The following is a 27892-nucleotide window of genomic DNA, read 5'->3' as shown; positions in this document are numbered from 1 at the left end:
ACACAGCCTGGGCGCATCAAAAAAGGCAACACTTGATTTGAAGTCCATCTTGTCAACAGTATGGTTGTCCTTTTTTGACAAACGGCATTTTTAAAAGAGCGAGGAGAGAGAAATGATACTAGTTGCTGCGCCGTGAAAGAGAACAGAAAACGTTGGGCCCTTGGTCTTGGCAATACTGGCAAACTGGCAATGACGGACGACCATAGATAAAACACTTTATTTTGGGTGCCATCTTGGATCAATTTCGAATCGAGGACGTTTATTTATTAAATTGCTATTGGTTAGTAAAATCCATAACTCTTTTCTCATTGGCTGTAAAGGATATTTACATATTCATTTGCAGTATTCAACCAATCACTCTGCATCTTTGACACATTTTTTTTAACATTGAGCTATCTCATTTCCTCGATTGACATAAATTTATTTGTCAAAATACCGTATAAAAATATTGCCTCCGTTTATTAGCTCCATTGTTACTTTTGGTTTCTCCCGTAACCCATAGTTTTTTTTATCTGATTCCGAAGCACATCGCAAAGCTCAATCCCATCCCAACAACATAGAGTGAAAGTGTCCAACGATCGTTGCACAGCAGTGTAGGTAGAGTGAGTCTCTACGCTCGGATTACTGCCTCGTTCTTGACCTTATGCCATCGATGCTTGAATACTTATATTGTGTAACGACGCCAAAAACATGCAAATGACCGTTGCCAAGTCGCATATCGCGTTCTATTAATATTAAAGCTCACATAAATGCTATTTAGTGAACTGTCAAAATGTCCAATAAGAAATTGGCGAAGTGAAAATCGCGCGTGTAAGAAGGTAGGGCTTCAAGTGCGCATCGTGAGTGGTCATATCTGTTCGCAGAGTGGGGGTGTTGCTACATGGTGAATAGATGACGGCGGCGTCGTGAAGCGTCCACGTCGAGCGGATCATGCTGGCTTCTTAACTGGGGGCGTAGGAGAAGTACTGCGCGGCGCCATGAGCGCTGCGGGGCGCGAGTCGGCCGCGGAGCCCGGCGCTGGCGCCGAGCCCGAGGGTGCGCAGTGCGCGTTGGATGCCTCCACCAACACTCCCCCACAATCTCCGCAGGTCAGGGCAACAATCTTATTTCCCTACTAAATAACCAAATTTTGCTTTGATCACAGATGCAGATCAAATTATTTACTTCAAAATGGGACTATATTATTATATTGGTAATTGTTATCCTCAGTCATGAGAAAAACCCGAGAGATAAAGATGTATTATATTTTGTAATGTTGTTTTTCAATATGACATCAATTTCAGATGTAATTTCTGACATTATACATCAACACTTAGATGATAATTATCTCCTGCTCTAAGAACCGTTTTTTCTCTTTTTGATCTAAACACTGTTATTGCTTTATTGAGTACATAATGGCATAAACATAATTTCGTCGGGTGACAAGCAAAACTCACTAAGTACTATCAAAAAATTAAAGCAACAATGCACTTTATTACACTTGTAACACAGTTTATTGTCCAATAATTTCAATGATGTTAGTTACTGACTTTTGCTTGTCACCTGACGATTTATTTAAAAACCATGAAATATGTGTTTTTAAATAAATTATGTTTATGAATTTTCCATTTGAATTAAACTCATATTTTCCACTGGTTCTTTATTAAATATTAAATAATGTGCTTTGAGTATAACATTCAATAGAAATTCAATCATTATTTAAATCTAGAAAAGTATTAAGGCGCCTGAAGGTTTTAATATGCCACCAAAGATCCCAACTCTAGTTATGGTGATCCTTTAAACAGTATAAATTGATGTATTGTAATTTTGTGTTGATTCAATTTAGTGTTTCAAGCTATCGCTATAGCTTTAACAGGGACTTTTCTATCTGCTTAGAACCATCATTGACATGGTTTACTGACCTGACTTGAACCTTAATGCAACAGCATAAGATAAAACATATCAATGTTGTTAAAACATATCAAGATGATTGTAACTTCACTAGAGTCTCAATATTGCTGGAACTGCAAGTGAGAAAACAACTGAGCTGGGTATGTATGTGGGTGGAAATGTTTGTATCCTTAATATGTATGTTATAGTTTCAAGTTTACTCTGTAAAATTACTTATGTTGTGGATACTAGATGATAAATAATATACATCATTTATTTATACATGTATGACAGACAGATAAATACCTAGAATAGATCCAAAACTGGGAGACAATTTTTTGTGATAATAATAACATACAAATAAATGCCCTGACTGAGATTCAAACCTATTAGGACCTTCAAATTTGTAGGCAATGTCCATTACCAACTAGTAACTAGTAGGATGATAAATGAAACCTGTAGTTAGGTAAAATTTTTTACTTGTTTACTTCTTGCACTGAGTAGGTAATGACAAGTCAGATAGGTGTGGGCGTTATAGAGGTCATACAATTGTTTATCTCTTGCAGGATCACCTACTAAGAGCAACAAATGCTACGTGGAATATTTTATTACTATAAAAATAGTGTTTTAATCTGCAATATATTGACTTTTATTTTGAGTGTGTGCTTAATTTTATTTTTAAACCTCACAACAAATAACAATTCAAAACCATGATATCTGCGGTCCCAAGCATGCACTTCCATCCTTTCGTGCTCAGCAAGAGTCAGAGAAGAACACAAATCTATGTGGTCTTCAAGCCTACTACCTATTTATTTTACTCACATAATTGCGGGCTTTTGGCCAAACGAGAATGGAATTTTTAGGATTCTACTGATCTAAAGATAGGAATTTTACGTACTAATCTACAAGTGTGTTCATGATAACTGCTTTTTGAAGAAGTATGTATGTGAGTGGGTGTGCTTCAAGAGTTTTTAGGCTGCAGGCAGAATCAGCAGAAATCAATGACAGTAATACAGTCAGTAATTGAGTTTATAAGACAGCTTAGCTGTCTTCTGTACATTGCTGCAATGTTTAAGAGCCAACGGGAGTGGTCATTTCTCCACACAAACGTACTCCTCGTTTTCCTCCGTGGTTTTTGAAGCTAGAGCAATGAATTTTTCAACACAGATTAATATTGTCAATATCTGTCTTGGACCGTTTTGCTTTTTTGATATTTTTGTTTTTTAAGGCGCTAGAGCCCTTCATAAATGGCCAAAATGGCCTAATTGACTATGCCGCAATGAGAGGCGTGGCATTCAAAACTGATATCAATTAGCCAAAAAAGCAAAACGGTCCGACACAGATAATTTCATAATCATTTAGATTTCCAAATTTGGTTACGATTGGTTAAGTTTTGGAGGAGGAAACAGAGGAGTACGAAACCTCGATTTTTGAGATTTTTACGCAGGATTTTTCGCCTTGTCCTTATCGCACTACTTTTAGGTGCCGCTTCCGTTAGCGAGACGGGTATATTTACCTAAAATATTTAAAACTCAGCTCCTGTTTCGTCTTAACAACGATTAGTTGTTGACAGGTGACAGAGAGCGCTGCGCCCGCGCCTACTAGCACGGGCGGCTCGGGCGGCAAGTGGCAATGCGAGACGTGCACCTATGAGAACTTCCCGCTTTCTAGGAAGGTAAGATTGGAACTTAGACATAGAGATCATTATTTGCATATCAGTATGTTACATGGACCCTGAAAAGGGTGTAGCAAAATAGTTAGTCACAATATCACAGTATGATTATTATTCGATATTAAACTTTCGTGAGACATATTTTAAATTGTTTATACGACAACGGTTTCACTCACTTGAATTTTTAGTCGCTATTGGCGACATGTTTCGGGCCCGTCGGGGGTCCTTCCTCAGGCTCGAGTGCTCGCGGCGGCTGCAACTCGTGCACTGATCGCGCCGCCCGCCTCGTCGCTCGTTGCGCGCGCGCTGACAGAGCGGTGGGGGGCGCGGTGCACTCCGCAGCCGGAGTTGTCAGGTGAAGGTCTGGTAGGGCGGCTGCATCGTCCGGCGTCAAGCACACTGCACTCACTATGTCCACGCGATCGTCATAACGCACTTCCCGCCTAATACCAGGTATTATAGGCTTCCGCCGCCCTAACTTCAATCGGGACGGAGGCTGGATGTTGCCACCTGCATGGAAGCGCCCCCCACCCCCGCTCTGTCAGCGCGCGCGCAACGAGCGACGACGCGGGCGGCGCGATCAGTGCACGAGTTGCAGCCGCCGCGAGCAGTCGAGCCTGAGGAAGGACCCCCGACGGGCCCGAAACATGTCGCCAATAGCGACTAAAAATTCAAGTCAGTGAAACCGTTGTCGTATAAACAATCTATGATTATTATTACTTATACATATTAGTTAGTTATATTATAGGTCCTATACAAGTTATTTTAAACACCAGCCATACTCTGCGTAGTTACTTAATAGGTCATACGTCATACTATACTTTCGTGAAGTAAACGACTACTCGAGTGGCGACCGTGGGGGGAGGAGCGTCCTCAAAGTAGACCCCAGATGCGTTGGCACAACGACATCAAAAAGACTGCGGGGTCTGCGGGGAAGAAGTGGCTCCAGGTCGCACAGAACCGTGACGAGTGGCGTAAAATGAAGGATGCCTACAAGAAGATTAAAGAACTTATTATGGGACTAATATCGAAATAGCGAAAAAAAATTGGCTGATTCATACATGGGCAAGGCTCACAAAAAGTGTACTTTATTAATCTTATTATTATTTGTAAGTCCATTTTGGGTTTCACGGGCCTATAAATCCCGGTCTTTTGATAGGCTTGCGTGGGTTTTAGTTACTTCCAACACGTAGAGGCCCCTTGAAGAGCTTTAACGCCATGTAGAACGCCTGCTGGAACCCGCAACAATAAACACCCATGAGCCGGTCGCAACAGGCATTGGGACTATTGTAGAAAAAGTGAATAGTATACCGGTCTATTGATTGAAGTTTGGGTGGACAATGAGCCTGGGCCATTGTAAAGAAGTCCAGACACCTGCCATAACAATGCTAACACACGTTATCGAGGCAGGTGGTGACTTGCCGCTGACTAGATGGGCCCCTGAAACTGCCGTCGCGAAGACGACCAGGAGCAACATGCATCGGTGTGAGCGGCTCAGAGGTGTCGAGAGGTGTGCGCCGCTTTCTACCCAGTGGCTGTTACCAGCCACTGAGCCAACTTGCGTCTTATGCATCTTTCACTTCCACCCCTGGAGCATATAGCTCTAGCGACTCCTCTCTGAACGGCCAATGGAGACAAGCCAGAGCTGAGAGTCATGCGGGTCCCCTTGGGGTCCACTCCAACTGACGAAGACACGCTGGAGACAGAGACCCTGACCGACTCTCGGGAGCACTCGGGTCCGTGGGGTCGTTACTCCCCAACAGCTCGCCACAAGCTGCCCTGCGGGCGTATTATTATTATTATTTTATAAGCAGGCAGGCAGTTGTGACAACTGATGTTGCCTGTATCCAGTAATAATTAACAGTTATTATTGACAAGTAGATGTACTATAGGTGTGCTTGTCTAATTTATTTTTAAATAAATTAAAATTTTAATATTTTTTTACTGGACCTAACTTTGCGTAAAGTAATACGTTATTTAAAGAGTTCCAGAAAATTAGTTACTTATATGGTTTCTGTATACGTTTAATATTTATTTGTACTATTAAGCTTAATAAAATTATGTTCAGGAACTACCCAAGTAACACAAAAGTAGCTGAATATTGTTTGAATAATAGAGCATGCCGTACTGAATGCTGAATAAGGTAGCTGTATATCTTCTGTATAAGCGCTAATACAGACGTTATACAGAAGGTTTGGGCGCAAATTGGGCATGCCCACGCCGCTTAATACTGAATAACAGTAATGTAATAGCTGTATAAGTGTGTCCCCACACATTGGATCGCTGAATAACACTTGTATAGAGGCTGTCAAAAGCTTCTATACCGCTTTTAAACCAAAGTTATCCAGCTTTGTATAGAAATGACTCAGTTAGTCACACGTTATGAAGCTTTTGGTTCAAAAGTGCATTGTTACAGAAAATATATTCAGCTATTTGTGTATGATTTGTCTTCCATTTTAATTTGTGAACTCGTGTCAAAGTGTAGTTTCTGAAGTGAATACAAAATAAGGAGGACATTACCCACATATTGATTTGATGTTTACATAACATCAATTTCATTGCGCATGCGACTTTACTGTAAATATATATATACATTTTATTTAAAATTTTAAAGCGCTGCGTAAATAATGCACTGTTTAGAAAGTAAATATAGAAAATTTAGTACTCCACTTTTAAATTTGTAATTATTTGCGGTGTTTAGATGTTTTAGTGATAGAAAATGTACTTTAACAAGTTATGTTACGATAAAACTAGTTTTATAAATGAATATAAATGGGTTTTTCAGTTCATTTTAAATTCCTATTTAATTGGTTGGTAATAGAGGTTAGAATATGAGCAACCGTAATGGCGTCCGACTGTGCTGAATATAAGCTGCTGCCACAGCTATTATGTGCTAAATTTCTGAATAGGCATTCACATTATTCGCATTACTAAGCTACATGTTAGATAATAATGGTTTTAGAACAACAAGTTTTGAATAACATCAGTATAATAGTAATTGTTTTCTCAATCTTAAAGCCTATTAGGGTTCTATACACAAATGGTAAAAACCACATAGATCCTCACTATTTTGATGAGAAACATTATAGGTATGTAAAACGGGCAATATTCAATCCTACTTCCTACTAATATTATAAACGCGATATAATATTTAAGTTATATGATAAATCTGGGGGCACGGCAGATTACACAGTTATTTTTTCCGTTATCAGTTCCGACAAATATGTAGTAGGTAAAGGTACACGCAAAGATGTACGACGTGAGTACGAAGATGTATATAGTATGAGTATGGTATGGTTACGAGTATGGTATGAATATGAATATGGTATAGGTGCGAAGGTGCGGGTATATTAGTAGCGGGTATCACGGGTATGAGTACAAGAATGGTTTGGTATGGGCAGTATTGTTTAGGTATGAGTACGAGTATAGTGTGGGATGGGTATGAGTAGACTCACTTGAAACCTAAAAACAGTCCGTTCAAAATCGACAGGAGAACCGATTTCGCTATATTTTAATGGGGGTGATTATTTTATTTTTCACATACCAAGTCCAGTCTACAAGTTTTTAATGCAACAATATCAATAACTAGCATTTGACACCTTGTTTGCCAACTAGCAACAACCTTAAATGGCCATTGGTAAACCTTATCTCGTTGCAGTAAGGTATGCAAATGGTCCGTTAACAGTGTTTACGATGGAAGCTAGTAATTGTTTACGTAAAATAACCAATCGAAAAGAATTGTTAAGAAAACTAAACCTCGATTTTTTTAATAATGATTGGATTAAAGAATAAATACGCAAGATGCGTTCAAAATAAAATAAAAACAAGCTCAAGCTCAAGGCAATCAGGCTCAAGTAGCACCGTTGAGCGTGTATAAAGCTACGGAACCCTCTCCACCGCGCACTTGTTGATACTAAGCAGTAGTTTGAATAGCGCTTGTCATTGCGTTCATTTTGCAGCTTTTAGCAAGAAAAGATAGTACATGTGTACTAAAATCGCTATAACTTAAGTATAAGTGTTGTTTTAGTATTTATTATTCAGACGTTATGTCTATAAAAGCCATAATTAACCCATATATGCAGCTACTGAATAACAAATAAGATTTGGATTTCATTACAGCTTCCAGTAATAGCGTCCACCTTTATTCAAAAACTAGCATTAAAACAGAAAATGCAACCGCTTTTATACAGTTGAAAGTCTCCGCCGACGCTTCTTTTCAGCATTTAGTAGCCACTATCACATTTTTCTTAATATTGTCTGCTTAATATCTCACAACACAGAATATATACAGCTAATTGCTGCTAATGCCGCTATTATTCAGCTTTTAGTAACCACAAATGCTTTAAGCTGAATAATGTCCGACTAACTGTGTAAGAAATAAGTAATATTCAGTTTTAATATGCAAAACCGATACTATGCAAAATTTATTCAGCATTAATTGGTATATAGGCCCCACTAGGCGCACATATTTCTTTATTCCGAATTTAGTAATTTCCACCGCTTATACACAAAATATATGCAATCATAATTTGAATAAGATGATAATTTTACTATATTATCCTGCTTGTGTGTTACTTGGGTACATATTCGTCTTAATTTCAGTGTACGATGTGCCGCACAAGCAAGCCGCTACTGGGTGAAGATATTCTCAAGCTGCAGGACGGCGCGCGGGCGCTTCCTCACGACTCAGGTAAGCTTTATCACAACGGTATGAGGTCCAAAAGGTATAAAATCACACATTTTATTTATACGACCTTGACATGTTTTTTTGAAATCCCTATCTGTTGTTGAACGACTGCTTTGCATTATTTTGTTTAAATTAGGATAAATTTGTTTTTATTTGAATTCAGAGGCTGATGCAGTAGCGGAGCGCCTGAAACCCCTCAGGATCGCATCTCCAGTCGGGCAGGCCGGCGCCTCCTGCCAGGCCAAGTGGCCTTGCCCGGTAAATATATGAATAGCTTTTGATATCAGGTGAACCGTAAAGAGAGGCCGAACACACAAGCACGTCATAGTCATGTATAGACATGAAACAGGCCGGTAACCTCTGCAGTCTTATCTCTTAGCTGATCATTTATTTTGTGTCTTTGTCATAAGTCCTATACGACAATATTCAGTACTACCTGCATTTGTTATATTTCAGACGTGTACATACGAAAATTGGCCGCGGTCGCTCAAGTGCGCCATGTGCGGCGCGCCGGCCGCCGCGGCCGCGCCGCCCGAGCCCAAGCCGTCGCCTGTCGGTCAGTACATAGTACATGTACCAGTACCGTCCCGTCCACACTGCTAGTCCGTAGGACCATTCGTAAACCTTATTGTACAGACTAACCCCCTTATTCATAAAACATTACGGGCCTGATTTAGTTAAATTATGTTTTATCCCTTTCTTACAAATACATAAGTCAAAATGACAGATAAAGACAAACGATTATTACCTAATTGAGGTTTGTAGCGCGTTTATGAAAAAGGATCCGAGGTAAAGGCGTTTAGCGTCTGCTTTATCGACGCTAGTAAAAAAAGTTCTGTCTTATGATAATAATTTACGGGTTTTTAATAAAATATTACCTTTTCAGGAATTAATGACATCTGTAATAGCCAAAACGCATCGTCAAATGATAAGCGTCGTAACAACCCGGACTGGCTGTGGCTACAAGCTTGCATGGGTGAGTTTATTACTAGTCATTTATGGCATTAAGCAAATGGTCATATATTAAACCACTAATTTGTTTGTTTTAACTACTTTTGTCCTTTAAAGCGGAATAAAAATGTAGCTTTCCATCACAGAATGGTCCTTATGCTTCAAGCGCAATAAGTACCTTTTTATCTGAAAATCTGATTGTAGAATGATCCTTATTGCACATGAAGACTAAGGACTCTTCTCTGATGGAAATCCACAAACGGTTTCCTTCCATTCTTCGTTCGTCTGTTTCATGTTCACAACTGCGATTGCATTTTTTTTTTAATTAATACAATAATAGACCGCGAGGCAGGAACATATTTCCAAGACCAATAGCCTCCCGGGTCATGTGTAATGAATCCTTGTAGACGTCAGCTACCGCACAGTTGGAGGGTTTAGCAATGGCGGCCACAGAAACACGTAATAAATTGAAACTAAATTTAGCCAACGCCTCCCGTTTGATACTTTGTCAGATGATAGTTAAGATGTTACTCTAAATTCAAAAAATCATCAGCCGATTGTATTACATGTTCATGCGACGAGCTGACGGTCTTTCTGTCCGCGATACAACCGACGGACGGTTTTTTTAATTGACGAAATTTGCGCCCGGTCGGCGGTCCAAAGAGTAACAAAAATAAGATGTTCGCCCTGCGACTGCGCCCTCGTGCTAGGAAAATTGAATTAAGTAGATTGTTTTTTTTTTGTATGTGAGGTGTGGTGGAGGGCGACGTGGGCCGCGTGGAGGCGTACCTGGCGGCCGGCGGCGACCCGGCGCGGGCCCTGGCCGCGCACGAGGCCGCGCTGCTCGACCGCGCCTCCGCCTTCGACGCCGGACACACGCTAGTGCACCTCGCCATCAGGTACCGTACCACACCCAACAATACTCAGCCACGTACCTGCGGCCGCGCACGAGGCCGCGCTGCTCGACCGCGCCTCCGCCTTCGACGCCGGACACACGCTAGTGCACCTCGCCATCAGGTACCGTACCACACCCAACAATACTCAGCCACGTACCTGCGGCCGCGCACGAGGCCGCGCTGCTCGACCGCGCCTCCGCCTTCGACGCCGGACACACGCTAGTGCACCTCGCCATCAGGTACCGTACCACACCCAACAATACTCAGCCACGTACCTGCGGCCGCGCACGAGGCCGCGCTGCTCGACCGCGCCTCCGCCTTCGACGCCGGACACACGCTAGTGCACCTCGCCATCAGGTACCGTACCACACCCAACAATACTCAGCCACGTACCTGCGGCCGCGCACGAGGCCGCGCTGCTCGACCGCGCCTCCGCCTTCGACGCCGGACACACGCTAGTGCACCTCGCCATCAGGTACCGTACCACACCCAACAATACTCAGCCACGTACCTGCGGCCGCGCACGAGGCCGCGCTGCTCGACCGCGCCTCCGCCTTCGACGCCGGACACACGCTAGTGCACCTCGCCATCAGGTACCGTACCACACCCAACAATACTCAGCCACGTACCTGCGGCCGCGCACGAGGCCGCGCTGCTCGACCGCGCCTCCGCCTTCGACGCCGGACACACGCTAGTGCACCTCGCCATCAGGTACCGTACCACACCCAACAATACTCAGCCACGTACCTGCGGCCGCGCACGAGGCCGCGCTGCTCGACCGCGCCTCCGCCTTCGACGCCGGACACACGCTAGTGCACCTCGCCATCAGGTACCGTACCACACCCAACAATACTCAGCCACGTACCTGCGGCCGCGCACGAGGCCGCGCTGCTCGACCGCGCCTCCGCCTTCGACGCCGGACACACGCTAGTGCACCTCGCCATCAGGTACCGTACCACACCCAACAATACTCAGCCACGTACCTGCGGCCGCGCACGAGGCCGCGCTGCTCGACCGCGCCTCCGCCTTCGACGCCGGACACACGCTAGTGCACCTCGCCATCAGGTACCGTACCACACCCAACAATACTCAGCCACGTACCTGCGGCCGCGCACGAGGCCGCGCTGCTCGACCGCGCCTCCGCCTTCGACGCCGGACACACGCTAGTGCACCTCGCCATCAGGTACCGTACCACACCCAACAATACTCAGCCACGTACCTGCGGCCGCGCACGAGGCCGCGCTGCTCGACCGCGCCTCCGCCTTCGACGCCGGACACACGCTAGTGCACCTCGCCATCAGGTACCGTACCACACCCAACAATACTCAGCCACGTACCTGCGGCCGCGCACGAGGCCGCGCTGCTCGACCGCGCCTCCGCCTTCGACGCCGGACACACGCTAGTGCACCTCGCCATCAGGTACCGTACCACACCCAACAATACTCAGCCACGTACCTGCGGCCGCGCACGAGGCCGCGCTGCTCGACCGCGCCTCCGCCTTCGACGCCGGACACACGCTAGTGCACCTCGCCATCAGGTACCGTACCACACCCAACAATACTCAGCCACGTACCTGCGGCCGCGCACGAGGCCGCGCTGCTCGACCGCGCCTCCGCCTTCGACGCCGGACACACGCTAGTGCACCTCGCCATCAGGTACCCGAGCCCGACGAGTTGAAGTGAACGAGCAGTTCGCCCCGAATAGCGACTCTGGGAATTTACAGAACGCAAGTTTAGCTCTGAACGCCGTGGATCGCTCTGAAAATATCGATCTGATATACATAGTTTCGTGGATAGTTGCGCCTTTGCATCGAAGACTACACCAATTTTCGTAATATCTCGATCCTCATGCACGATGGCATGGTGAAGTATATAGCCAAATGATTAATAATTCTCCCCACCACCACAACTGACACGAAATGACCGAGCGAAGCTAGATCTTAGGGTCAACTAGAGGCCCATTGTGATGTTTGTTTTGTAAAAAATTGTATTAAGATATTACTTCACGCAATAGATTACAAAACAAACATCACAATGGGCCTCTAGTTGACCCTAAGATCTAGCTTCGCTCGGTCATGTCGTGTCGGTTGTGGTGGTGGGGAGAATCATTAATCATTTGGCTACATACTTCACCATGCCATCGTGAATGAGGATCGAGATATTACGAAAAGTAACCCTGTCATCTATGAGAATTTTTAGAACGCCAGTTCAACGCTTAACACTAGTCACCGATTTGACTATACAGTTTTCGTTTAGTTTCAAATATATCTGTTATTTAAATATTTAATGGCAAAACCGTTAAAAAAACCTGTAAAATCTCCTAATATAAATAAAGACTAAAGAATAATACAATTTCTCAAAGCGCCGGATGTTTTGTCCTCGGCTCAACGAGTAATGAAAAGGAAATATCTGGATATAATAAGTGTCTGTTTGCGCAGGTTCCAGCGCGAGGACATCCTGGCGACGCTGCTCGCGCGCATCTCGGGCGGCGGCCCGGGGCTCAAGCGCTCGCCGTCATACATCGGTCAGTTCAGTTCAGCATTGTATCATTTGGTTGAAGCTGTCCTAAGGCAAAACAGCTACTGAAGGAAGCTCTTTCAGTGTTTAATTTATATTTCAATCATTATGCGTACTCACAAATAAAATAAATATGCAATATGTATAAAAACAAATTAGAACTAAAGTCCATAAAATATTGGGCAGTCGAGATATGTAAATTGAGTCATACGGCGTCACACAGGTTGCTGCCTGGTTTAACAAACATGACAATGCGATTACCGCGTAAAAGAATGTACGGCGGCGAACAGAACCATCTATTTCAGATACCAATTTTACAACTACATCTTACATTTATTACTTAACTGTTCTCTTATCGTCGTATCATATTACGATACACTAATAGGTTGCAGTAAGTATTTTTTATGTATTACTTTGTCTATTGCTGAAGCGTGAAGCGCCGGTGGCCTAGCGGTAAGAGTGTGCGACTTGCAGTCTGAAGGTCGCGAGTTCAAACCCCGGCTCGTACCAATGAGTTTTTCGGAACTTATGTACGAAATGTCATTTGATATTTACCAGTCGCTTTTCGGTGAAGGAAAACATCGTGAGGAAACCGGACTAATCCCAATAAGGCCTAGTTTACCCTCTGGGTTGGAAGGTCAGATGGCAGTCGCTTTCGTAAAAACTAAAAACTAGAGCCTATGCCAATTCTTGGGATTAGTTGTAAAGCGGACCCCAGGCTCCCATCAGCTGTGGCAAAGATGCCGGGACAACGCGAGGAAGAAGATTACTTTGTCTATCTATATAATATTGAATATGATATCTCACCGTTATAGAGCCGAAACCAATTGTTTTTGTCAACAGCTCCGGATGTAGCGGCGGCGATCCGGCGGCACGTGGCCGCCTCCATCCGCTACAAGAAGGGCGCCTTCGCGTGCCGCTACCTCAACGAGTTCTGTACTTTCGCGTTACCAGCAGGTCGGTGTTATGTTCAACTCTAATAGTGCTCGAAATTTGAAGCCTAGTAGTAGCCTAACGTAATCACTTCAATTCGTACGTACTAGTACGTAATACCTTCTAATTTTGATGATCCTTGAGCAGCGTGAGTACTGTGTGTCAGTGTGAAAATTAAAGCAACAGCCTGCGTTTGTTAGTTTTTGCACGGTTAATCTGCAAAGACCTATGACGGCATAATTTCTTAAACATCATAACCTATTCTTCTTATTTTCTATGGCACAGAGATCGAAGAACTACCAGTAGCCATCCAAGAGCAACTGTTCTCGGAGCTGCTCGACCGCGACGCGCAACAGACCCTCGAGGCTGAACCGCCCCTCATTAACTGGAGTCTCGAGTTATGCGTGCGGCTCGGTGAGTGACTCAAAACATCTAAACAAACTTTCCAATCTGAATTAGTAATGATTCTTTTATCCGAAGTTTCCTCTAGATCAAGAGAGTCTGCAGTATTTGTATCGATGGGACCCGATTCCTTCAGTATATTTTAGAAACTACATTTTCAGTCTTTGTACCTATATGACAGGACGCGGATGTTTAATATTTTGACTCGGAAATTAAATAATATGATAAGATAGAAGACTGGTTTATGTGTCTTTGTTTATTTGTTAACGGTGTTCGGAGGTAATGTCCTTAATTCGTTGTTTACTTACTGGTATCAGGATCGCGGCTGCACGCGCTATGGAACCGCTCGGCCGGCGACTGCCTGCTGGACGCCGTCTCGCAGTGCGCGTACGGCGTGTTCGACCGGCGCGGCGCCCTGCGTGCGGCGCTGGCGGAGTCGCTGCTGGCGGCCGGCGAGCGCTTCTACGACCGCTGGGCCGCCTGGGAGAGACAAGGAGCGGCAAGGTTGCACTATGCTCCGGAGGTACACGAGTATACTAGTGTTCTAGCAGTGTCGCAGTGCGCGTACGGCGTGTTCGACCGGCGCGGCGCCCTGCGTGCGGCGCTGGCGGAGTCGCTGCTGGCGGCCGGCGAGCGCTTCTACGACCGCTGGGCCGCCTGGGAGAGACAAGGAGCGGCAAGGTTGCACTATGCTCCGGAGGTACACGAGTATACTAGTGTTCTAGCAGTGTCGCAGTGCGCGTACGGCGTGTTCGACCGGCGCGGCGCCCTGCGTGCGGCGCTGGCGGAGTCGCTGCTGGCGGCCGGCGAGCGCTTCTACGACCGCTGGGCCGCCTGGGAGAGACAAGGAGCGGCAAGGTTGCACTATGCTCCGGAGGTACACGAGTATACTAGTGTTCTACCAGTGTCGCAGTGCGCGTACGGCGTGTTCGACCGGCGCGGCGCCCTGCGCGCGGCGCTGGCGGAGTCGCTGCTGGCGGCCGGCGAGCGCTTCTACGACCGCTGGGCCGCCTGGGAGAGACAAGGAGCGGCAAGGTTGCACTATGCTCCGGAGGTACACGAGTATACTAGTGTTCTACCAGTGTCGCAGTGCGCGTACGGCGTGTTCGACCGGCGCGGCGCCCTGCGTGCGGCGCTGGCGGAGTCGCTGCTGGCGGCCGGCGAGCGCTTCTACGACCGCTGGGCCGCCTGGGAGAGACAAGGAGCGGCAAGGTTGCACTATGCTCCGGAGGTACACGAGTATACTAGTGTTCTACCAGTGTCGCAGTGCGCGTACGGCGTGTTCGACCGGCGCGGCGCCCTGCGTGCGGCGCTGGCGGAGTCGCTGCTGGCGGCCGGCGAGCGCTTCTACGACCGCTGGGCCGCCTGGGAGAGACAAGGAGCGGCAAGGTTGCACTATGCTCCGGAGGTACACGAGTATACTAGTGTTCTACCAGTGTCGCAGTGCGCGTACGGCGTGTTCGACCGGCGCGGCGCCCTGCGTGCGGCGCTGGCGGAGTCGCTGCTGGCGGCCGGCGAGCGCTTCTACGACCGCTGGGCCGCCTGGGAGAGACAAGGAGCGGCAAGGTTGCACTATGCTCCGGAGGTACACGAGTATACTAGTGTTCTACCAGTGTCGCAGTGCGCGTACGGCGTGTTCGACCGGCGCGGCGCCCTGCGTGCGGCGCTGGCGGAGTCGCTGCTGGCGGCCGGCGAGCGCTTCTACGACCGCTGGGCCGCCTGGGAGAGACAAGGAGCGGCAAGGTTGCACTATGCTCCGGAGGTACACGAGTATACTAGTGTTCTACCAGTGTCGCAGTGCGCGTACGGCGTGTTCGACCGGCGCGGCGCCCTGCGCGCGGCGCTGGCGGAGTCGCTGCTGGCGGCCGGCGAGCGCTTCTACGACCGCTGGGCCGCCTGGGAGAGACAAGGAGCGGCAAGGTTGCACTATGCTCCGGAGGTACACGAGTATACTAGTGTTCTACCAGTGTCGCAGTGCGCGTACGGCGTGTTCGACCGGCGCGGCGCCCTGCGTGCGGCGCTGGCGGAGTCGCTGCTGGCGGCCGGCGAGCGCTTCTACGACCGCTGGGCCGCCTGGGAGAGACAAGGAGCGGCAAGGTTGCACTATGCTCCGGAGGTACACGAGTATACTAGTGTTCTACCAGTGTCGCAGTGCGCGTACGGCGTGTTCGACCGGCGCGGCGCCCTGCGTGCGGCGCTGGCGGAGTCGCTGCTGGCGGCCGGCGAGCGCTTCTACGACCGCTGGGCCGCCTGGGAGAGACAAGGAGCGGCAAGGTTGCACTATGCTCCGGAGGTACACGAGTATACTAGTGTTCTACCAGTGTCGCAGTGCGCGTACGGCGTGTTCGACCGGCGCGGCGCCCTGCGTGCGGCGCTGGCGGAGTCGCTGCTGGCGGCCGGCGAGCGCTTCTACGACCGCTGGGCCGCCTGGGAGAGACAAGGAGCGGCAAGGTTGCACTATGCTCCGGAGGTACACGAGTATACTAGTGTTCTACCAGTGTCGCAGTGCGCGTACGGCGTGTTCGACCGGCGCGGCGCCCTGCGTGCGGCGCTGGCGGAGTCGCTGCTGGCGGCCGGCGAGCGCTTCTACGACCGCTGGGCCGCCTGGGAGAGACAAGGAGCGGCAAGGTTGCACTATGCTCCGGAGGTACACGAGTATACTAGTGTTCTACCAGTGTCGCAGTGCGCGTACGGCGTGTTCGACCGGCGCGGCGCCCTGCGTGCGGCGCTGGCGGAGTCGCTGCTGGCGGCCGGCGAGCGCTTCTACGACCGCTGGGCCGCCTGGGAGAGACAAGGAGCGGCAAGGTTGCACTATGCTCCGGAGGTACACGAGTATACTAGTGTTCTACCAGTGTCGCAGTGCGCGTACGGCGTGTTCGACCGGCGCGGCGCCCTGCGTGCGGCGCTGGCGGAGTCGCTGCTGGCGGCCGGCGAGCGCTTCTACGACCGCTGGGCCGCCTGGGAGAGACAAGGAGCGGCAAGGTTGCACTATGCTCCGGAGGTACACGAGTATACTAGTGTTCTACCAGTGTCGCAGTGCGCGTACGGCGTGTTCGACCGGCGCGGCGCCCTGCGCGCGGCGCTGGCGGAGTCGCTGCTGGCGGCCGGCGAGCGCTTCTACGACCGCTGGGCCGCCTGGGAGAGACAAGGAGCGGCAAGGTTGCACTATGCTCCGGAGGTACACGAGTATACTAGTGTTCTACCAGTGTCGCAGTGCGCGTACGGCGTGTTCGACCGGCGCGGCGCCTTGCGTGCGGCGCTGGCGGAGTCGCTGCTGGCGGCCGGCGAGCGCTTCTACGACCGCTGGGCCGCCTGGGAGAGACAAGGAGCGGCAAGGTTGCACTATGCTCCGGAGGTACACGAGTATACTAGTGTTCTACCAGTGATAACTATAGTTTTTTAAAAGGGTTTTTTTTAATTACACATCGGCGGCAAACAAGCTTACGGCCAGCCAGATAGTAAGCGGTTCCCGTAGCCTATGGACGCCGCAATTAAAGGGGTGTTACATGCGCGTTGCCGACCCTTTAAAAACCTGTACAGTCACCTGCAATAATATGTTACTCTTTGAAGGCCGCAAAAATATGTGACACGCTCTTATGGCTCTACAAATAAGATCGTGTCAGATATTTTTGTGGCCTTCGTTGTGTATTATAGTATTGCCGGTGACTGTACACCCCTTATGAACTACTGTTATTTTTGTCTTTTGTCCAAGTTCACCACCAGCTGACGTATAATCGGTATAATCTACCATTTTGTATCTAACTGACTTTTATAATACTTTAATCTCAGAAATCCTCTTTACCAACGGACTCCCACGAGCCTTCATTCGGAGTATGGAGGCTGTACCGAGTGCTCTGCGGATTAGGTCGTTTAGAGCCGTGTGTCTATAAAATCGGCCGGCGCTTGATTGGCAGTGGAGTCCGTGGTGCCCATAAGCGTCAACATGGCTTCCACAGCGGGAGCAAGCGTGTGGCTCGCAGGCTTTCAAACCTAGCCTGAGGCATACGGCTACGCGCAGTGACGCCGGGTCTAAAAGGGAACCAATGTTCCGCGACGGCAAGGCGCGCAGCCAATGCCCTGACTCGGGTTCCGATACTTCCGATCATTTTGTTAATTATAAAAACAAACCTTGTTTATTGTCCAGGAGTCCCAGCTCCGGTCGGAATGGTCCCGCCTCGTGTCGGCGGCCGCTCGGCCCGGCACGGCGCTGCACCAGCTGCACGTGTTCGCGCTGGCGCACGTCACGCGGCGGCCCATCATCGTGTACGGCGTCAACGTCGTCAACTCCTTCCGCGGCGAGGCGCTAGGATACGCGCGCTTCCAGGGTGAGAATATCTAATCATAGTGAACAAACATTCAATTAGACCCCTAGTCGACCTTCAGACCTCCTTTCGCCGGGTCGTTTCGTGGTTGCAGCGGTTTCCGAGCTTCCGAGCATGGTTTGCATTTTTAGATAGAATTTGTTACTAGACTATATGCCTCATCAAGCCGTCGGGCGTGAAGACTGAGATACCACTTAAGTTCGTGTAGTCTTCGATGATTCGTGCAAGAGCGTAAATAGAGTATCTCTGATTAATTATCACAAGTCGTTTTATGTTTCCGTCGGTAGTGCGACACTAAATTATGTACCGTATAATGCATTTAGCAGTTTTCACATTCAACATAATTAAAATAGACAATCTCTGTGTAATATTACTGATATTGAGTGTATATTGAATGAAGTTCTTCACATTAAAAGCAGGCAATTTGCTGTCTTTGGTGAGACTTCCCAGAGACCGAGTAAAGCTGCTAGCTAGAGACAAGCTCTATAGTTAGTTGAGTTGATTTGTGGCTAGTTACCGATGGTCAGCCACAGGGCGCGCTGCGGGCGGCAGCGCGGCTACGGACTTAGCCAGCGCCAGGTCCACTTGTAAAGCGAGCTCCACGGCCGCCTCCCAGAGTCCTAGTAAAGCTGATAGTTAGAGACGGGCTCTATAGTGGTTCAGTTGATCTGTGGCTAGTTACCGATAGTCAGCCACAGGGCGCGCTGCCACGCCACCAACACACGCAACCAACGGCCACTGGATCGCTGGCCCAGTGCTCTACCATCTATGCTACCAAAACCAAGAGCGAATATTTCCACCATATATATGAGCCTTAGGGAATTTGTTTCCTAGCGTAGGGGCTATTCATAAATGACGTCATTTCAAATTAGGGGCGGGGGAGTGTCTAGACATCGGATGATGGTAGCATGACGTAGGAGGAAACGGGGTAATTCGAGGCATGATTTTGGGAGGGTTGGGGGGGGTCAAAAATCGATGACGTAATTTATGGACAGCCCCTTAATAGCATCGTTTCAATTTGTATAGGTATATATCTTCCCTTGCTGTGGGAGCCTGCGCTGTGTTCCAAGTCGCCGCTGGCGGTGGGCTACACGAGAGGACACTTCTCAGCGCTCGTGCCCATCGAGCCCTATTGTCGACGCCACTACATTTGCAGGTACCCCATATTTCATTCATTTTAAACTTTATTTTATTGCACATCAAAAAAGGTACAAATGGTTATTAACTTTATACATATTATCATTACAAATGGCGGACTTAATGCCTCATGTTATGGCATTCTCTACCAGTCAACCATAGGGCTAAACAGAAAAATGTCAAGGCGGGTGCAGTGAAAAGCGTTCACTGCTATAAATGGCAAAATTTTGATATGCGATAAGATGAGATATAATAGTAGGATATAGAAATCTCAAGCTGATTTGTTTCTATGAAGTTAGTATGAGAATTATTATTATTCTCTTTATTTATTTTTCGTCTTTTTTTTTTATTTATATCAAAACATGCATACAGTTAGTCATACTTACAAACTAAACACACACAAGTTACTAACTAAACATTGCTGCCGCTCCTAGACGCTTCCGGTGCAAAAGTGCCCATAATACTCGCGGCATTGCCGCGCTGGATGGCTATGGATAGCCTTTGCACCACTATGGATAGCTTTTTCCGTCTTAAGTTAGGTTTGTTATAATATGAATATAAAAGTAAAATATAAAAACACTTACAAAACAATAAAAAATACATATAAACACATTATAAAAAACCTAACCTAGGTTGCCGCCGGCACCGGGGCGGGGCTTGGCCCAAGCTGCCGGTGGTCAGGGCCGCAGAGTGAGGAACCGACGTACTATACGCGCCGTGTCCAAAATTACCGCCTTCTGCATCTGACCCTTGATCCAACCACCCAGCGAGAGTCTCTCTAGGTGTTGGTCGAGACTCTTCGCTATGAGACCGTTCGCTGACACGACTATCGGAACAATGATCGTCGAGTCAACATCCCACATGGCGGTAATCTCATGAGCTAAGTCTAGGTACTTGCTGGACTTGTCCTTCTCGGCCTTCATGAGATTGAGAATTGTTATTATTATTATTGGGGATTAGTATGAGTATAAACTTTTTAAAGCGCAATAATAATGTTTGATATTTTTTCTTCTGTGTATTTTCGTATATTAATAAACTTCGTGGGTTCATATTTTCGTATTCATGAATATTTTGAATTCATGAGCTCGATATAGGATCGATTTAGGTAAAATGTGTAACGTGTTCGCAGGGACGAGCAAGAGGAGACCGATGATAGTTGTTACCTGCCGCTCACGGACTGCGAGGGGAAACTGCTACCCGTGCACTTCCTCACCGTAGATGAGGTTGGTTACTTCTTCTTCGTGTAAAGGCACAGAATAAATAATAGTACTAGGTACAGAAGACTCACTCTCTAACAAAACGTGTCTGTTACGATTAGGACAGATATGACCGCTAGGTGGCGCAAGCGCCACGCGCGGCGGCCTATGACTAGCCACCAAAATTGGTGTGGGACGGAATCGCGGAGTGAGCCACGCCTGATAAAGGGATCAAACTTCTTAAAACAAAATTTTTGTCTGCCAATGGTTTGCCACTTCTAGCCCTCGGGGTGTAGCCCTCAGGAGATAGCTGGATGGAACACCGTTACGAATACCAGCTGCGGAACACCTGCCTCCAGGGGAAAGGAAAAGTGGGCAGTATGGAAAGCTCTTAACATGCTTAGGACGGGAGTTCATCGATCAAAAGATAATCTTCCGAGATAGTGGAGTCCCTCAAATAACAATACACACGAGACAGTGGTCCTTGTGCTCTACTACGTGCACTGAGGTTGGTTACTTGATAACTAACATCAATAATATCGTACTGTAGTTTCATTTAGGTTTGTCTCATTTTGATAACTTTCTTTTGTAACATGTAGAAAGAAATGCATGACTATTTCAGACTCTGTGAAACATTACTACTACTATATAGCACTGTGTAGGTACCAACCATGAATGCAATAAATCAATTTTGTTTTGAACATTAACTTATTGGTCCGTCGAGTAATGTGACTGAATTGTCCGAGTGTGAGTTACGTATAGATTTGGCGAATAAGCTCGCGCGCTACATGTATTACAACGAACATAGCTACCAATTATTCTGAAAATGGTGTGTTTGCTAGACTTGGACGCTCTTTTCCTAGATCCTCTTTTAGTCAGCCAGTGTGGTAAGAGATAACGGAACATATTGTAAAAGCGAATACAAACTTTCAGATGGGCGACTCCGAAGGCATAGTCCGCCGCTGGCTGTCGGCCTGCGTCACCGGCGGGGGACAGCTGTGTGCCCGACAGCACCTGCACCCGAGACCCTTACTCGTGGCTCAACTACTGGAGGAGTGGCTCAACCACTACCGGCGCCTCGCGTATGTATATTCTTCTAGTTGTTTGTCTTCAAACGCCTAAACTCCCCGCCATGCGAAAGGCGTACCACGTGACCAGAATCTCTAACTTGAATGCTTAACGCCGCTAAGCAGGCGCTGCCCCCTATATGCCTCACCATGCCGTCGTCCGCGAATACCGATACACTACCAAAATTCGTGAGTGTCAGGATGGCGAGTTTACATCAACAAATGGAGCTGCGGTATACGTCAGGAGTTAGTGCTAGCAATGTGCCAAATGTGCGCCAAAATTGGAGCAATGTGCTCTTTAATCTCCAGAGATATTTAAGAAATAGATGACGCCCGCCATCCTGACGTCAGGTTGGCGGCTGCATTTCCAGTTCCAGCTAATGGCTGCCTACTCAAGGGTGAAAGTACTGCCTAAGGTTAGTGCTCGCAATGTGCTTCCACATGTATAAAGCACAATCAAATTCAGAGAGCGGTTAACGAGTAATATGGAATTGAAATAATTGAATAAAAAAATATATAGACGCCTGCTTATTTTAAATAGCGATATCACATCTTCATTGCAGGCAGTTCAGGCGCACACAAAACATGCAGGCGCTTTACACAAAAAGTGATTAATAACATGATACTGGATACTAAACGCGTCTTAAGCCGAATGATTCATTTTATTTTATTAATAGAGTCATGTTACTTATTGAACTTGCGAGAAAAACGCAAAAAACTCGTTTAGGTACCGTAAAAACGAACACTCGGTAAAATATTTCTATTACTCTACGACCAACTATGTATTATACACATTAAGTGTTACTATTGCTTGAAGCTAGAACATTTTCTAAAACAAACGTGTCTACGTTAACCCATTCAAGGCCAGCGACTCTGCGTATGTGGCTCATGCCAGGCGTGGCTCACTCCGCGATTTCGTCGCTTTGCTACAGGTAGCTAAAAGTACATCCGTTCCACACCAATTTTGGGGAATGCCATAATCCGCGCGTGGCGCTGTCGCCACCTAGCGGCCATATCTGTCCTGATCGTAAACAGACGCGTTTTGTTAGAGAGTGAGTCTTCTGTACCTAGTACTATTATTTACTCTGTGGTCATGCTCAAACAGTCCCACAGGGCCAGTAACTCGCATGTGTGTGTATGTGTTTATGTAAGTGCTATATACTGGCTATATAAGCTAACAAGCATTTGTATTAAGGTTGTAGTTACATTCGGAAATTTATTATTAAATTGTACAACGAGACTTAATCGCGTATCTAAGTGATAAGATTTACCTCCCACGTTTCGAGGACGCCATTGTCCCAGTGGTCTCGGAGAAGACTGGCTTAAGTTGACATCAGCATCTTCTAACCGCGCGAGTTTTTCGAACTACCCGCACTTGGTCTTGTTTAACAGCTTGAACGTTTTGCGCACTAGGGATGTCACTCTGTCGACACGCAACACGCGTAAGTTATAACTTAGATACGCGATTAAGTCCCATTGTACAATTTAATAATGTGTAAAAATCGTGAAAGTTTAAATCAATGTGATTCGGAAAGATATAAAAATAAAACCATATAATAAACAAATCAATATTTTTATTTTTAGTACTAACAAAATACAGTCTTCGAATGTATCACAATTATTATCACAAATTTGTCATTATAATCTACGATGTTATCATATTAACATTGATCATTTTTGACCGTATGTCAAGCAGTGCATAATCATATTTTTTTTACTTTTTCGAGTTTTGTTACATAAATCATCAAAGCATATCCATTTATTTTGCCTATAGCAATGTGCTCTGTAGTGACCTATGCTGTTCAGGTTGTCTTTTGGTCCAGAAGGTATATATTCTATAATTCCTATTATATGATAGGAATTTGCCTGTAAGTCATCTTGATTCGGTTTGGTCTAGCTCGAAGCTTACAACGTTTCGCAAACTGTAGACCGAAGTATGCGAACGACTAAATAATTACTAACAAAGATTAATGAACATAAGTAAACTCTAGTACACAACTGATAAGAAAGTTGAGTTACGTGGTTTTGTCGCTCTTTCATATATCGGTCTCTTTCTAGTTAGCTGCCTGCGATATAATCCCTTGACCCTAAAATACGCTCGAGTTGTTTATCGATGGCAAATGTGAGCGTGTACTAAAATATCATTCGTGGTATTTATTCGAATAAAATAACGAATAATTCATTTAATATTCGAAAACGTTGACGAATGATTTATTCGCGAATAATTCCATGACGAATGATTGTTTATTCGAATAATTATTTAGATGAAAACTCATTCGAATAATGCCCAACTCTGAGCCTTCTTGAGCTTATTGTGGGGCTTTGTCAATTTGGGTAAGATTGTCCCATAACATTTATATATACATATTATTAAATTAATATCTTCTGTATGATACACAAATATATTATATCAAATGGTATGTTATTTTAATTAGATACTGACAGACACTACATAGCTTCCCATGAATGTAGAACTTTGAAACTTTGAGAATGTTCAATGTTTTGACTATTTAATTAATGACTTACGAAATAATCTACGTATACCTTATCGAACAGGGTCCTACAGCTATTCCGTCGTGGAGGTGGAAATATGCAGCGTGGTATTACAAACTCCGCGTCTAGAACTTTCACTTAGCGGATTTTTTCCCGCATCAGGCACCTATACGAGCGGCTTGTTGCCGGGTTTCTTCAGCCAGGTTCTCTTGCCACAGAACCATCTTTGCAGTTCAGAAACAAATAGTACAATTTCACGCAGCACAGCACAATCAACTATAATAATAAGATTAATAAGATACACGAAGGGCATGATAACATATTATGACAGAATGAAATTGCCAGGTCATGAAATTGAAAAAACAGGAGCACTGCTTTGAAACTGCGAGTTGATCGAGCATAATCCCTAATTATCTATTTATTGATCCCGCATCAGTGCTTAAAAACAGAGGACATTCAAAATGTTTGCAAAACAATGAGCGGATTCACTGCCACAAAAACGGGATAAAAAGCTGAAAGGTGAGTTATCTGGCAGCACTGTGGTATACGAAAGAACAACGTTAGCTCTTGAGGTAACGTGTGTTTTGACAGTTTACGAATTTCGTGCTGTCAAAAACTTCGAAAATTGCGTTTCGCGGTAGATCTATGGAACGATATTCGATCCATAATTGTCTTTCGGCGCATGACGGATGTCTTCGCGGTAGCGAAACGTGTTTTAGCTGTCACATTTGCCCGCAATTGACGATTTTCGATTTTCACCGTAGCCCTCCAGAACAAAAATGATTTTCATTTACACCCAATATCATAATTTTTCCGTAATAAAATGCGTACCCATATAATTACTGTAAGTCTGTACCTACCATATTATACGCGATGGTTTGTCTTCTGGGCCCAAAATCGACGATCTCCTTTAGAAAGGATTCTCTATTCGGGTATTTTATTATATTGCAGATAAAGACAATGGATTGCGGCGACATTATTGGCGAAACGGCGGCAGATAAGATAAAATACCATAGCATGCAGCTGCATTTCTATTCACTATCTTGTCTTTCGAAAATCGAGTATCTCGTTAGATTAGCATTGCACGTGTTGATAAAGACATATCGGCAACTTTAAGAAAATATTTTTCTTATGTATTTAAGTACCCATTTGTATATTATATATATCGTTGTCTGAGTACCCGTACCTTCTCGATCTTACTGCGGGACTTAGTCAATTTGTGTCCTATAATATATTTTTTATCCTAACATACCTTATACAAATGCTTGTTAGCTTATATAGCCAGTATATAGCACTTACATAAACACATACACACACATGCGAGTTACTGGCCCTGTGGGACTGTTTGAGCATGACCACAGAGTAAATAATAGTACTAGGTACAGAAGACTCACTCTCTAACAAAACGCGTCTGTTTACGATCAGGACAGATATGGCCGCTAGGTGGCGACAGCGCCACGCGCGGATTATGGCATTCCCCAAAATTGGTGTGGAACGGATGTACTTTTAGCTACCTGTAGCAAAGCGACGAAAACGCGGAGTGAGCCACGCCTGGCATGACCCACATACGCAGAGTCGCTGGCCTTGAATGGGTTAACGTAGACACATTTGTTTTAGAAAATGTTCTAGCTTCAAGCAATAGTAACACTTAATGTGTATAATACATAGTTGGTCGTAGAGTAATAGAAATATTTTACCGAGTGTTCGTTTTTACGGTACCTAAACGAGTTTTTTGCGTTTTTCTCGCAAGTTCAATAAGTAACATGACTCTATTAATAAAATAAAATGAATCATTCGGCTTAAGACGCGTTTAGTATCCAGTATCATGTTATTAATCACTTTTTGTGTAAAGCGCCTGCATGTTTTGTGTGCGCCTGAACTGCCTGCAATGAAGATGTGATATCGCTATTTAAAATAAGCAGGCGTCTATATATTTTTTTATTCAATTCCATATTACTCGTTAACCGCTCTCTGAATTTGATTGTGCTTTATACATGTGGAAGCACATTGCGAGCACTAACCTTAGGCAGTACTTTCACCCTTGAGTAGGCAGCCATTAGCTGGAACTGGAAATGCAGCCGCCAACCTGACGTCAGGATGGCGGGCGTCATCTATTTCTTAAATATCTCTGGAGATTAAAGAGCACATTGCTCCAATTTTGGCGCACATTTGGCACATTGCTAGCACTAACTCCTGACGTATACCGCAGCTCCATTTGTTGATGTACACCCGCCATCCTGAGACTCACCCAAAATTCGAGTAGTCTTCGATACATCGTACAAGGACGCAAATATCTTTGGTTAACAATGTTGTATTTCTACTTTCTTGCACGTTGTAAATCTGAGGTCACTAGTCCGCCATTTAGTGACCTAAATCAAAAAGTTAAACCTGCCGTTATAGTTTGCGCCCTGTATGTATTGTATAACCCATGAGTTTGGTTTTGTGTGCAGGCAACAAGCCCGCGGGCCGTTCCCGCCGCGGCTGCACGCGCACGCGCTCTCCTCCGACCCCGACACCGACGACGAGTAACACACGCGCACACACATACACACAAGAACACACACTACACTGAACTATTCGAGGTGCCCACCACATTGTAATACCTACTGTCTTGCCCAGCCGCCATCGGAGCGGTCAAGGCGCTAACAAATGCATCGTGAAGAAGCAAAATCAGAACCATCCACAGGTGCATATCTACAAAGATTGCGTTTTAGCAACATTACCTTAAGACTCAATCTTTGTAGATATAATTTACCTGTGGATGTGGCTCGCTTTATATGATACAAATATCTGAACACGCCTCTACTGTCAAGGCGAGAGAGAGATGGCGATATATAAGCTAACTCAATAACTAATGACAATATCGTCATTAGTTATCGAGTTGGTCGCTGCGTTACTTTAGTTTTCGTTTGACAAAAATTCCGAGGTACTAAACTTCATTTTTTTTAGCATCCCAATCTAGATTATTTTGTAGAGGTTATCAAACCTTAATAAAAAGTGTCTATATAAATGTGACAAATTACAGAACCCATGTATGCAGGCACGTTTAAGTAGTTATCAAAATTGATACACATTATGTTAAAAACATTTGTATGTGTCAATTATTTCATTTATTTTGATTTAAAAAAGCACCTTTTAAATTATATTTGTTAATAAAATTTGTAAAGGCTCTACGAAAGCTCAGGTATTGTGTGTTCATTGGTACAGTTAACTCCACAAGCGTTCCCCACGTTTTTGGTCTCGACTGTACACATAAGTGATAATAGCATAAGGCGGGCTCACGTTTGATTTAATCGAGGCTTTAAAGCTCACGCGATAAAGCTCACTTTCATTTACCGTACTAACAGTCATTTACCATTGTAATACGCCCGCGTAGAAGCCACTACAAATAACACCTTATGTTCTAATGCAACTAGATTCAATTTGCAATAATGAATGTTAGTACAATTTTAATATAACGGGACCGTTGATATGAGATCTATTTCGAAAATAGGTGAGATAAGTATAATGAACGATTTCTAAATTTATTGCAGAAACATATTATGTTCGAAGATTTTCTAACAAAGAACTGTGTCAAGTTCTGATATTTCAGTATCTCTCCTTTTCCTTCCGGATTTTCATAAAAAATTTCTTACAAAAACCAGGGAGATTTTTTAATCAGAATTGAAAGTGCCGTTTTTGTAAAAAAAAGTTTTTTGCGGAATAAAATTTGAAATCGCCCCATTGTTGCTTATTCTTGAAAGAATTATGT

At 45.5% G+C, this 27892-nt stretch overlaps 1 protein-coding gene across 1 annotated transcript; it reads left to right on the top strand.

Annotated features, from left to right (window-relative positions):
- Window positions 1–232: 232 nt before the first annotated feature.
- LOC134801061 (ubiquitin thioesterase trabid) lies at window positions 233–26966 on the top strand. Its single transcript, XM_063773589.1, has 16 exons — window positions 233–1088; window positions 3443–3544; window positions 8144–8231; window positions 8392–8486; window positions 8685–8784; window positions 9115–9204; window positions 9931–10078; window positions 12513–12598; window positions 13435–13548; window positions 13810–13938; window positions 14244–14449; window positions 18071–18251; window positions 19275–19404; window positions 20515–20608; window positions 21515–21663; window positions 26592–26966. The coding sequence occupies exons 1-16, from the start codon at window positions 978–980 to the stop codon at window positions 26668–26670; spliced, it is 1902 nt and encodes a 633-aa protein (XP_063629659.1). The 5' UTR covers window positions 233–977; the 3' UTR covers window positions 26671–26966.
- The last annotated feature ends 926 nt before the right edge of the window (window positions 26967–27892 follow it).

This window comes from Cydia splendana, chromosome 21, assembly GCF_910591565.1.
Source record: "Cydia splendana chromosome 21, ilCydSple1.2, whole genome shotgun sequence".
Taxonomy (NCBI): domain Eukaryota; kingdom Metazoa; phylum Arthropoda; class Insecta; order Lepidoptera; family Tortricidae; genus Cydia; species Cydia splendana.
Note: the sequence above shows the minus strand (reverse complement) of the source record. Positions and strands in the feature narration are given on the sequence as shown.

What these genes read in the sequence shown, in the direction of transcription:
- LOC134801061 (XM_063773589.1), top strand. Translation starts at nt 978, where the DNA reads ATGAGCGCTGCGGGGCGCGAGTCGGCCGCGGAGCCCGGCGCTGGCGCC. An exon ending in TACTTTCGCGTTACCAGCAG is followed by an intron (nt 13,549 to 13,809) that starts GTCGGTGTTATG and finishes TCTATGGCACAG; the next exon opens with AGATCGAAGAACTACCAGTA. An exon ending in AACCACTACCGGCGCCTCGC is followed by an intron (nt 21,664 to 26,591) that starts GTATGTATATTC and finishes TTTTGTGTGCAG; the next exon opens with GCAACAAGCCCGCGGGCCGT.